Source organism: Equus asinus, chromosome 4 (genome assembly GCF_041296235.1).
Source record: "Equus asinus isolate D_3611 breed Donkey chromosome 4, EquAss-T2T_v2, whole genome shotgun sequence".
Classification (NCBI taxonomy): domain Eukaryota; kingdom Metazoa; phylum Chordata; class Mammalia; order Perissodactyla; family Equidae; genus Equus; species Equus asinus.
The window spans coordinates 78811326-78825012 of record NC_091793.1 but is presented as its reverse complement, the minus strand read 5'-3'; the positions used below and the strand labels follow the sequence as shown (position 1 = coordinate 78825012).

At 40.3% G+C, this 13687-nt stretch overlaps 1 protein-coding gene and 1 long non-coding RNA gene across 3 annotated transcripts in view; one reads left to right on the top strand and one right to left on the bottom strand.

Annotated features, from left to right (window-relative positions):
• ACMSD (aminocarboxymuconate semialdehyde decarboxylase) overlaps nucleotides 1-5233 on the bottom strand; it is a 69415-nt gene extending 64182 nt beyond the window's left edge. The window contains exon 1 of one of the 2 annotated variants that reach the window (XM_014849495.3): nucleotides 5039-5233. In XM_014849495.3, coding sequence (XP_014704981.1) covers nucleotides 5039-5095 — 57 coding nt within the window. In that variant the 5' untranslated portion in view covers nucleotides 5096-5233. The remainder of the gene's footprint in view (nucleotides 1-5038) is intronic. The other variant, XM_070507588.1, reaches the window with a different exon arrangement.
• Nucleotides 1-13687, top strand: part of LOC123285284 (uncharacterized) — a 112405-nt gene that overhangs the window by 79432 nt on the left and 19286 nt on the right. The gene's annotated exons all lie outside the window — the stretch shown is intronic.

Below are 13687 nucleotides of genomic sequence, written 5' to 3'. Positions count from 1 at the left end.
CAAAAAAGATGAAATTTTGCCATTTGCGACAACATGGATGGACCTTGGGGGTATCTGGTAAGTGAAATAAGTCAGAGGGAGAAAGTCAAATACTGTATGATCTGCCTCATAAATAGAAGATAAAAACAACAATACACAAACACATAGATACAGAGATGAGACTGGTGGTTACCAGAAGGGAAGGGGGAAGGGAGGAGGGTGAAAGGGGTGACTGGGCACATGTGTATCGTGATGGACGGTAATTAGTCTTTGGGGGGTGAACATGATGTAGTCTACACAGAGATCAAGACATAATGATGTGCACTAGAATGCCTCCATGTAAGTAATTATTAGTTTCATGAAACTCTTGTTTCTGTTGTATATAAGGATATTTGTACTGAATCACAATATAAAATATATTTCTTCTTGGGGGTCATGAATAAAATATTTTGAAGGCCTCTGCCTAAGAACACAGGTATATATGACTCGTCTAACTACAGGTTTTTAAAGTCTCATTTCATTCATTCATTCATTCTTCAAACCCTCATGGAGTCCCACCCATGACCAGCCTTCCTAAGGCAGAGAAAACAAAAGTGAAGGACAGTTCCACTCTGCGTCGGACACAGTCTTGAGAGAGTGGGACTAGGATGGGCAAGTAATTGAAGACTGGCAATTGTGTGTGAGACGTGCTGTGACAGAGTGACGCACAAGTTCTCTGGAAGCCTGCAGGAGGTTACTGATGTACAACTTGGGTCACGTGGTATCAGGGGAGGGAGATTGAAAAGGTAGTCTGGAGTCAGTCGTTTGTCGTCATTAGTTAATCATCAACCCATTTATGTTGATTCTGCTTTTCTCTTTCTTCATTGCGTAAGGAGGTCAAGGTTATTGAGGTGTGTCTATTAATATTTAATAAGGAAAGGCAGGTTTGAAAAGACACATTAGTGCTTCCAAAGGGGCTTCCTCTTCTAAAATGAAACTAGTACTGGCTTATTCTTTTCATTTTTTTAATTGGAAAGTTTGAAAAAATAGTGAGAAGAGATCAGAGACTGATGGTTTAAAATAATATTTTACCCACTAAGAAATGATTTGAAGAGAAGGAAAATCCGTTGTAACTATTGAACTATATGAAGACAAAGGAAACTCTGCTATAAACTAAAGTCACTTTAATACTCACTTTACTCTGACTGTATAGACGGGAAATGGGGAGAGAGAGAAAAGGGTCCCAGCAATGTTTAGATGTATTTTTATTTATCTCACTTCTCCCAGTTTGAAAACACACAACTGTTTCCTCTAGCTGTTTCGTCACTGGCTTGCCTGCACTCAAAGGGACACTTCTACCACGTAACAGACCTGATTGCTTGACCTGCGGGTTGGGAGGCAGGTTCCAATGACCCCGTGCCCTCAGTGGGTTTATGTGAGTGCGAAGAGTTGGGGAGCAGCAGGTGTGGAGGGAGGCACTGGAGGCCAGGGTGAAGCGAGGACGTCCTTCAGAGCTGTGATACTCTCCTGGGCCAGCTCTCCGAACTTGCGAAAGCAGAGTCGGAGGAGCGGGGTTACCAGGCCTGGGGCGGTGGGGGGATCGGGGAGATATTGTTTAAGGGTACAAACTGGCAACTAGTAGAAAAATAAGTTCTGGAGATCTAATGCACAGCTTAGTGATCATAGTCAACTAGATCTTCATTGTTCTCAACACAAAAGAGAAATGACAATTATGTGATGTGGTGAAGGTATTAGCTAATGCTACTGTAGTAATTACATGGAAATATATAAATGTGGCAAACCAACATGCTGTACACCTCAAACTTACACAATGCTATGTGTCAATTACAAAAATATATGTAAAAACACAATATTCTGTTTTAAAAAAAGGTGGATGTGGTGGTGGTGCTGTGCTGAGGCCCACAGTACCATGTAGCTCTGGGATTCTAGGTTCATTTCTGAGTCTCAAGTACCTCATCTGTCAAGCTGAGTTAATAATATAAGTCCTATTTGGGTTTTTTTTCCCTAATTTTTAAAAATTATTTTATTGAGGGGCTGGCCCCGTGGCCGAGTGGTTAAGTTCGCGCGCTCCGCTGCAGGCGGCCCAGTGTTTCGTTGGTTCGAGTCCTGGGCGCGGACATGGCACTGCTCATCAAGCCACGCTGAGGCAGCGTCCCACATGCCACAACTAGAAGGACCCACAACGAAGAATATACAACTACGTACTGGGGGGCTTTGGGGAGAAAAAGGAAAAAAATAAAATCTTTAAAAAAAAAATTATTTTATTGACGCCATATTGGCTTATAATATTGTGTCAATTTCAGGTGTACCTTAGCCATGTACACTGTATCTGTACATGTTTCCGTGTAGACTGTATCGTATTCACCACTGATAGTCTAGTTTTTGTCCGTCACCATACGTATGTGCCCCTTTATCCCGTTCTCCTTCCTCCAACCCGCTTACCCTCTGGTAACCGCAAATCTGTTCTCCTATAAGTTCTATTCACATTTCACAAGATTTTATGTTAATGAAATCACACACACACACACACACACACACTGCTCCCTGGAAGTATGAGACCATTATGGTTATTATTACTACCATCGACATCATTATCATTATCATTATTAAGTGTACCAGCTATCTGCTTGGAGCACGTGAGACTGATAGATAGAGGCCTGGTTAATTGGGACAAAAATGCCCCTGCCCTCTTTTGAGGTGATAGCTAGCAGACAGGGAGGGGAGGTAGTGTAAAGAGCCAGCGGGACATGTGCTTGGGAAGTCCTGCCCATGCTCTGCTCCCCTCAGCTTCCTAAGGAGTTTTAACAATGTCCGTAGGGCCCTGCATTCGGTGGGGCACCTAGAAATTGTCAGCTCTTGATGACCTGTTCTCTGCTCAAACTACAGGCAGGCTTTGGAGTGGAAGGCAGGTAATGGGAGATGGGGTTGTGGCACAGGATATTAGGTAGAAAGTTTTCTCCCCTCAGCAAAGAGAAGGCACATTTTAGGCTGCTATATATCTTCCAGATGAAGAAGGCTGAGAGCTTATGAAAGAGATCCTTATACTTCGTGGCTTATTTAAGAACAGCTTCCAGTGCCCAGAGGGAATGTCTCATTGGGTCCTAGGTTTAGTGGGAAGATGACCATCTTTCTCAAGGAGTCAGAAGAGTGCATTCCCCAGAAACAAGATATTTCTCTCGGACATTGCGTACATCAGTTTTGGAGCTGCTGAAGCCTGGATTTAAATCTGAATTCCACACTGAGAATCCAACAAGATTGAGTAGAACAGCCAGGCTCTTCTTTGCATAATCAACTTTACATCCGCCAGCAGGAGGAACCGAAAAGCCCTCCCCTACCGGCGAAAGAACATTTTAACTATGATTGGCCTGCTCTCTAAGCCCCAAATCCTCATCTGGACAAAGAGGTAGATGCTGTGGAGCTTGGAGGCTCTGCTGCTGTGACATTCCATTGGAGGGTGGGTCATGCCAGCTCTCTCGGGGGAGAGTACAGGTGGGCAGTGTCCCCTAGACACCACTAAGGTAGTTCCCAAAACATTTCACGCCAGTATTCTTTGAGACTCAAATAAAGAGAAAAGCTGTCATGTTGAATATAATGCTATTTTCCTGGGATAGATCAAGGGCTATTAATAGTAAAATACTAAATCCTCAAATTTCTAAGCCTCTCAGATAAGGGAGTAGAGTCTATTCCTTCCATTTCCTGTATCATAAATTAATTAATTGCTTTAGTCAGTGTATCGTTCATCAGGCAAATAACCATAAACTAGGGGTAGAAAACGGCAACACCATAAAAAGTAAGAAATGCCTGCAGCTTCCAAACAAGCCAAACATACTCCTCTGAAGTAATTTGTGAATTAAAAGACTCTGGTGCATTTTATTAAAAAAATCCCTAACATTGTGAATGGGTGTTTACACTTGAATAAAATATGACAAGGACAACAACATTCAGAACAGCAAGTTCCCACATAGGCACTTAAACTCCTTTTGGAGGGGTTAGTTTGATAGAGTTAGATTTACTATTAGCTATAATAGGAAAGCCTTTCAAAGATGGTTCAGTGTCATTTGTATTTTTCCATCACCATGTTTACCACCATCTTACCTAAGATAACAATAGACAAAGAAACACTTAAGATTTACATTCATCCAGGAGGCAACTATGAGAAGAAAATAGCTTCATTGACTTCCACAATGAACCACATTTTAATTAGAGTTTGGGTTAATTCATTTTTCCTCACTTGAGATAAAAATAATGAAACATTATCAGTGGAGTGGAGTGAAAGTGCTATAGAAGGCTGAAGTTTGGGTAAAACCTGATACTCAGCCTAAACAAAAATCAAGTCGATTTTAAATTTCTTTCGTGCTCCCACCTTCTTCTTTTAGTATTAATTCAAAAGTTCTTAATGACAAAGGAAATATCCATCTTTAGAGAAACACAGAGAATGCTCCTTAGAGACACTCATTGTGCAGAGGCTTCACGTCATTTCCTCTAGGGCTTTTTGATGTTCCTACTCCCTAGTTCTTCATAACAAGGATTTACAGCTTAACGTCAAAAAGGAAAGGTTGCAGACAGTATCCTAAAATAGACTAAAAAAAATTTCACCAAGATATATCTTGGTGCTTCTAAAACTTATTTTAAACATTTTGGAAAGAAGATACGTTTTAGAAGTCCTGGAAACCTATCCTATTCCATTTTTAATAGTCTCTTACTTGAAACTGCAACTTGAAATTCTATAGTTGGCATGTATTTTCCAAGCAGCTGAAAATGTGATTTAAATGGAAGTAAAACTGCCTGACTTAAATTGTCCAGAAATTTTAAAGAATGCTTATTTGAGGGGAAAAAGGGATTTTTGAGAAAGCACTTAACTTCTTGAACCAGTATTCTTCCAAAATAAATATAAAAGCCATGTTTAAAAACTAGAAATCAGAGCTACTAAATAATTTAAAATCACTCCTGCAGAGAAACTTAACATCTGATTCCCAGAAGAAGAGAAAGGTCTGTGATAGAGGCACTGAGAAACCCTGGAGGAGTTCCAGAAATGATTCAGCAAATTAATCCCCATTACCTTTTTTAGATCTGGCCATTCTTTTGGTAGAATATGACTATGGATGTCAATTTTCATCTCCACAGGACCAGAGAAGCGTGTGAGGAAAGAAGCTTTGATATCAAGGGATCTCCAGGATAACCATGGAGTTAATGGATAAACTTAGTCCCTCTATGGCTACCTTCGGGTACCAGTCAGTGGAGACCTGCTCAGCCCAGGCTAAGTGCATTGGGACAGGCTTTTTAAAGCTCAGCTCTCTGTTTATTTGACAGCTTGGCTTTGGGTCAACAGCTCTTTGGTAATCAGGACCCTAGGCACACACACAAAGGACTGTAATAAACCCTATGGCGTCAAATGTCCTGCAGGTATCATAAACCACAGCAGGTCCAAAATGGACTAATTGTTTTTTAAAGTATTTCAATTTTTATCAAGATATACATAGTTAAAACTCAAATATATTTGATTAAAAATCAAACAGGACAGAGGGCTTTTAAAGAAAATAATAGATCTCTGACTCACCCCTTCTTACTCTTGGTTTCGTTTCCCAGAAGCAACCAATTTTAATGCTTTTGCTTTTTGTTCCGTTGGTTATCTCTAGGCCTTTAAACAGTATTTAGAAATTAGCTTGTTCATCAAAATTTAGTGTGTTGAAAAGTTGTGGAGGAAGTTATATCTTTACTTTTAAATCGTAGAAAGATCCCATTCTTCATATATGTTGTTTCATCCATTGCCTTTTTGTTCATTTGTTCATTCATGCATTCAACAGATATTTATTGAGAATTACTATGTGCCAAGGATATAAGGTTGAATGAGAGATAAAATGATACGTAAATTGTAATAGATAGTTGTACTAAGCCTAAGTGTAGGGAAAAGAAGAGAGTAGCAATTTACGTTGAGGGTTGTCAGAGTAGTTTGTGGAGGGATTCCACTGGAGCATAAAGTGGGGCTCACGGTCATGCCTCTAAAGAAGCCCTTTATTGTTCTATGTTTAACCTTTCTTATTCCTGGAAAGCATAAACTGTTCAAGGGACCTGAGGCCCCTGGCAAAGCCTTAAACCTGTTTTGGGATGCTCCCTTCAGCTCAGTCTACACATCACAGGGACTAAATAGTTACAAAAGCCTTCCTACTAGGCTATTCAACTAGATTCTGGAAATTATAACAAGTATTCTTTTTCAACTAGATTCTGGATAAATTATAACCAGTTCAACTAAATCCTGGATAAATTATAACAAACATTCTTTTCAACTAGACTCTGGATAAATTATGACAAATTCAACTAAATTCTGGATAAATTGTAACAAACATACTTTTAAAGGCTACTCAGCTTGGAAGAAAAAAGGGAAATCCTCAAAAGCATTTTTAAAAAGTTCAGTGAACTAAAACCAAATGAGTGAGTCTTTAACATAGAGGCACATGCCAATACTCAGAGCAAGTGTAAGTGCTTTTAGAGCACTTCCTATGGACCAGGCACTGTTCCAAGCATTTTACTCATATCAATTCATTTCTTCCTCATCACAGTCATATGAGAGGAACTATGACCAATATCCATTTTATAGAAGAGGAAACTGAAGCACAGAGAAATTAGGTAACTAGTCCATGGTCATACAATAGTAAGTGACAGAGTCAGAATTTGAACCCAGGCAGTGTGGATTCAGAATCCTGGAGCTTTGAAATTAATATCCCACCAGAGGAGTGAGAGATCATACCATGGGCTTGTACCAAGCTGGGACTCCCTCATTAATGAATTGGAAGAGAGACTTGCACAGAGAGATGAGAAGATTGAGCATGTACAAGAACATCACAAAGTACAAAGGATAGAAAGAAACTCTAAAAGGAGTGTAATCAGACTGCTAAAAAAGAGGAGAGGAGTGCTGGCCCAGTGGCCAAATGGTTAAGTTTCCACGCTCCACTTTGGCAGCCCAAGGTTTGCCGGTTTGGATCCTGGGCACGGACCTACACACCACTCATCAAGCCATGCTGAGTCAGCATCACACATAGCAGAACTAGAATGACTTACAACTAGGATATACAACTATGCACTGGGGCTTTGGGGAGAAAAGAAAAAGAAAAGCGGAAGATTGGCAACAGATGTTATCCCAGGGCCAATCTTCCTCACCAAAACCAAAAAAAGAGAGGAGAGAGAGAAGTTGGAGGAGAGATATTCCAAGAGATAATAGCTAAGAATTTTCCAGACCTGATGAGCCAACAGATCCAGGAATCACAACCTATATCATGAAGGATTAACAAAGAGAACTCCATTTCTAGAAACCTTGTAGTGAAACTACAGATTACCGATAACAAAGATTAGACCCTATAAACAACTAGAGAGAAAAAGAGAATGCCTTCAAAACTCAGCAATTAGACTGACAGCTGACTTCTCACAGCAGTGATGGGAACCGTAGGACAATAGAATAATATGTTCAAAAGCCTGAGAGACATTAACTGTCAACCTGAAACTGTATACCTTGTAAAACTTTGTTTTAACAATGAGGGAGAAGTAAAGGTATTTCTAGATAAAAACTGGCTTTGCTACCAACAGACCCCCACTAAAGAAATTTCTAATGATGTACTCCAGAAAAAAGGAAAAATGACTCCAGAAAGAAGGTCTGAGATGTGAGATTGAGTGGGGAGCAAAGAAACTGGTAAACAGATAAGTAAATTGAAACAATATTAAATATTTAAAATAATAATAATGCCTATTTTAAGGAGTTAAGGCACTAGCAAAAGGTTGTCCAGCCATACTCTTGGCTTTTCTCTCCAAAGTCTGCCCTCCTGACAGCAAATCTCCTCATTTTAATGTCTTTACAGCAAATCTCCACATTTTAACATCTTTTGCAATATGAATAAGAACTCCTGAGAACTTGAGAATTCCTGAGAATCTGAGAATTTCCTAAATCATCAAGTTCTGGTTCCTTTTTTCTTACCAGCTTTTCATTCTGTCTTTTCCCTTTTGCACTTTACTGTAAACAGCAAGAAGGAACCAGGAGGAACCTTTAACACTTTGCTTGGAAATCTCCTCAGCTAAATATCCAATTTCATCACTTATAAGTTCTGATTTCCATGTGACTGTGGGACATACAGTTGAGCAAAGTGTTCTGCCACAATATAGCAAAGATCACTTTTCCTCCACTTTCTAGCATGTTCCTCGTTTCTTTCTGAGCCCTCACTAGCAGAATCTTTAACAATTATATTTCTACTAACAGTCTGTTCAAGGCAATCTAGGCTTTCTCTATCATGCACCTCAAGTTCTTCCAACTTCTACCCATTGCCCAATTCCAAAGCCACTTTCACATTTTTATGTATTTGTTACCGCAGTACTCCACTTTCAGGTACCAAAATCTGTATTAGTTTCCAAATGCTGCTGTAACAAATTACCACAAACTTAGTGGTTTAAACCAATACAAATTTATTATCTTAGAGTCCTGGAAGTCAGAAGTCTAAAATGGGTCAGTAGGGCTGTTTTCCTGAGGAAGGCTCTAGAAAAGAATCAGTTTTCTTGCTTTTTCTAGCTTCTAGAGAATGTCTGCATCCTTGGTTCATGACCCCATCCTCCATCTTTAAAGTCAGCCGTGTAGCGTCTTACAGTCCTTCTCTCTGCTTCTGTCATCACATCACCTTTTTTGGGGCTCTAACCCTCCTGTCTCCCTCTTATAAAGACTCGTAATTATAGTGGGCCCACCCAGATAACCAGGATAAATTCCCCATCTAAAGATCCTTAACTAATCACATTTTCAAAGTCCTTTTTACCATGTAAGGTAGTATTTTAACAGGTTCTGAGGACAGGACATGGACATCCTTGAGTGGGTAGCATTATTCAGCCTACCATAATTAGGCATGGTAAAATTTCCACAGTAACTACTAAAAGAATACACATAAAGTATATAACTTCCAATCCAGTTAAGTGGAAAATAGAGTAAGAAAAAAATTAATTCAGAAGAAGGTAATAAAGGGGGAAAAAAAGGTGAAACAGAAATGGGCCAGCCTCATGGAGTAGTGGTTAAGTTTGGCATGCTCTGCTTCGGTGGCCCTGGTTTGTGGGTTTGTATCCTAGGCACGGATCTACAGCTCTTGTCAGGCATGCTGTGGTAGCAACCCACATATAAAGTGGAGGAAGATTGGCACAGATGTTAGCTCAGGGCTAATCTTCCTCAGCAAAAAAAAAAGGAACAGAAAATGTAGGCAAGTAGAAAGCACAAAATAAAATGGCAGAAATAACAAAATCCAGCTCTATGTTGTTTATGAGAAATACATTCAAACTATAAGAATATTTAAACTATACTATTATATATATATATATATATATATAGTTAACTAAACTATAAGAATATACAGAATGTTTGAAGGTAAAAAGATAAGAGAAAATAAAAGAAGCAAAAGAAAGCCATAATAGCAATGTCTGTCATAAACACTTCAGGGCAGTCCAAATAAAACAGACTACAAAACAAAAAGTGTTATTAGGGCCAAAGAGGATCACTATACAGTAATAAAAGTTTCAACTAAGTACAAAGCCATAAAAATTCTAAATTTGGTACACCAAATTGCCTCAAAATATATAATGCACACACACATATTGCAGATATATATATTTGGCAAATCTTCCAACATATGTCTCTCAATTATGGTTTGGTCAATCAGATAAAAATTATCTGCAGGGAGATGCAGAGGAGGGCCGCAATGCTGGGGAGCCTCTGAAGAACCTAAAAGTGTTCCACAAGAGAGAGAGAAAGAGAGCATTTTAAGCTCCAGCCTGCCCAGAGGGCTCTGAGTCATTTTACCACAGGGTCATTCAAGTAACAACCATCCTAGAGCCCTGACATTTCTTCTCTCCCTACTTTGGCCCTGGGAAGGAGAACTCAAGCTCAGGGAGAAGCAGCAATGCCAGGTGGGAAAGGAGAAGAAAAGATCAGTGCCCACTTTCAGGGAGAGAAGCCTTACCGTTCAATGAGGGTTGAAAAGATTACTAATGTACTAGGCTTTTTTACTTTTTCAACAGAGCCTGGGTTTGCAATTTAAAGGGACCTTAGGAATTTTTGTTACCTAAAAGTGAGTAGACATGTCCTGGAGGCTACATAGGTTTTCATCCAGAGGGAGGAGAAAGGCTACCTTCACCAAGCAGTATTAAAGGAAAAGTGGGAGATTTAAAATATTGCGTACATAACAACACCCAATGAGTCGCGTGTGTTCGATGTTCCTGTAACAGAAGAAGAGAGCCAGGCTGCTATTTTTGCTTATCAAGACAAGCAAACCTTTTGGCTAAATGGAGAGGAGGTTATAGGGTCCTCACGAGCAAACGGATAACACTCTTTCAGTTTCTACTATGACACTAAGGAAAGCGACAAAAGAAAGGAAAATTATATAAAATCTCATCTCCACATTTTAAAAAATGAATTATAAATCAGATGGACTTTATATTGGCCTTCATTTGTGGAAAAAGGCAAGAGATCCTTAAATTATTCAGTAGTTGGATTGTGTAAAAATAAAACATGGTTTAGACTAAGTCTGAGTAGCTCCTTTCTCCTGGCCCTAATTTGATGGCTATGAATCAGCTCAAATACTGAAGTCCGACTTCTGACTCTACTGCGTATTAGCTGAATGGCCTTGGGAAAGTTACATAATCTCACTGTAAAACAGGGATGATGATAGAACTGACCTCGTAGAGTTATTGTAAGTATCAACTTGAGTGATATAAAACTATCAGCTATGAATTATACCATGACACATAATTCAATTATTTCTTAGTCTGTCGTATACAAAGACTGGCAGGAAGTCTGATATCAGTCAGTTTGAGGGACCTTCCTCTGCCTTTCTTGGACTATATAAAACCCCTAGGTTTATATGATCCAAGACTATGGGGTGGGGGCATGCCCTCTGTGGTGGTCACCACGATAGTGTTTCTCCTTGGCCAGGCCTATGTGGTCCACTTGAAGGTGGACAGCTCTGCTGGTTGAAGGACCACTCCTGGAGACTCCCATACCAACATGGAATTCTTCCTTTCTTCTATGTCTGCTCCTCTTCTTGTGTTTTCTCTCTCAGTGGATGACACTCTATCCAAACCCAACTCCTCCCTCTCTGCCTCTCTTTCTCTACCCCACAATCAATAAATCACCAAGTCTTCTTATTCTAATCCCATTTGCACCTCCCAACCTCGTCCCTCCTCTCCAGTCTCACTTTTAGGCCCTCATTATCTCCCTCCAGAATAGTTTAATCACCCACTAATGGTCTCTGACTCCAGTGTTGGCCCCCATATTCCATCCCCAGGACTCTCAACCAGTGTGATCTTTCTAAAACACAAAATGATCACATCTCCTTCTAAGCATAACGCTTTTCATGGTTTCTCACTGCTAAGTCCAAGCATGTGTGGGAAACAGGCCCCATAGGTACTTTACCTCTTTTATCTCTGTGCTTTGCCACTGTGCTCTGTGACCCAGCCACAGGGAGTACTTTATGCCTTCCCACATGTAACGCATTTCCCATTTCGTCTTTATTTATGGCTTCTTTGGTCTCTAATGCTTGGGATGACCTTCCCCTGTCCTTCCTTCTGCCAAGTGTACATCTATCCATCACTGAACATCTAGCTTAAACACCACCTCGTCTGTGAAGCCTCTCCTGACTACACCCATCCACAAACGATAAAAGGGGACCACCCCTTCTGCAAGAGTTAGTTGGGGGAGTGAGTAAGAATGACCCTGACAAAGCTGTGAATGATTTCAAGTTCCTCTTTGAAGATACCAGAATCTCTTTCTACTAGCTTTTCCCTGGCTTCTAGCTTTTGGCACCCAGAGACCTCTGTATCTCTCTCCTCCTTATCAATTCTTGCTATTTGGAGAGGAACTGGTTTCAATCTTTTGCATTTGAGTTTGAATTTGTTTACAACCAAGGACTGTTGAATTAATGAATTTTTGAGTAAACACCATGGGCCAGGGACCATGTTTGTCTTGTTGGCTGTTATCCTCAGTGAAAAGCAACTGAGTAGGTAGGTGCTTCTGATGGTTAATTTCATGTGTCAACTTGGATGGGCCACAGTACCCAGATGTTTGGTTGAACCCTATTCTAGATGTTTCTGTGAAGGTTTTTTTGGATGCTATTAACGTTTGAATCAATAGACTTAGAAAAGCAGATTATCCTCCATATTATGGGTGGGCCTCTTCTAATCATTTGAAGGCCTTAATATGAAAAGACTGACCTCTTTGGATGAAGAGGGAATTCTGCAGCCTTCAGACTTGAACTGCAGCATCAGCTCTTCCCTGGGTCTCTAATCTGTTGGCCTACCTTCAGATTTTGGAGTTGCCAGCCTTCACAATGGCAGGAACTGACTCTTTAAAATGAATCTCTCTCTCTATATATACACCTTGTTGGTTCTGTTTCTCTGGAAACCTTGATGAATACAATGCTTTATAAATGTTCTGTAAATACTTGATGAATTCATTAATAAATAAGTAAATAAACATGAATAGGTGGAGAATAGGTGGATAAAATGCCTTTTTCAGGAATGTTTCTGTTGAAGCCTCATGTGGAACTGTTATGTGAAAGATTACAGCCTTTATTCAATATCATGCAGCAACAGGTGCCATTCCCAATATTGCTGTGAACTTTATGGCCTTTCTTATATTTGGAAAATTAGGTGTTCAAGGGTACAAACAGAAGCTAGCACTTGGATTTTGAGTTTAGAAGCCTCAGCCTCAATGGTTGATGGAAAGACTTTGAGCCGTAGACTTAGGAGAATCCAGGATTGAGATCAAAATTTCACTCCCCTCTGACTAAATGAAGACCTCCCAGACCAGGCAGCAGGGAGTCAGAGAAGGAGAGGGGAATGTGTCAACACTGTGGGTCCCTGAGGAGGGCATCCCTATGCCCTGCCTTCCACGGCCATGCCTGGGAGTGTGTATGTTGGGGGAGAAAACCCAGATAGATCTCGAGATCTTGATCTAGTAGTAGATGGGACCTGTGCCTTGGTTCCCAGACAGTGCCTAAGAAAGTGGCAAGGAAATGTGACTAAATGTTAGACTTGGACAGAGAAGACTTTACATGGGTAAGCGGGGTGCCCAAGGCTCAGCAAGGCAAGAGAGCTATAGAGTGGACCCAAAGGGAGGATAGAAGGAGTTGAAAGCAAGCCAGTCTTGAAGAGGCCTTGGGGTGAGGGATGAAGGATGAGTCAGCAGGTATCTGAGATGTTGATGATGGAAGGGAGACGTTTCAGCATATGGCAACATAAATGTGACCCAAACCAGATACCACCTCTGCCTGCCAATGCCTTGGGCTACAAAAGAGAGTAAAGCAGGTCTGGAGTAACAGTTTAGAGTGCAGACTATAGCATAGACTTACAAACTTTGTTTCCTTGATCAAATTACTTAATTCTCTATGTACTCCTCTCCCCATAAAATAGGAGAATAATAGAACCTACCTTGGACCATTGCAAGGATCAAATGAGTTAAGATATGGAAGGCATATAAAACAATGCCTAGCATAGAGGAAGTGGTATGTAAGGGTTAGTCATTGTTTTTCATATTATTGTTGTCACAGAGGCCTGCCAGAATTTAGACAAAACCTCAAGGAAAATGTGTGGGTAAAAGAGACCCCACAATAACTGAGATTAAGTTTCTGCCATCTGATGGAATAAGGATTTGTATTAACAATTGAGAGGTATTACAGAAAAGTAGAGAAAATTACAT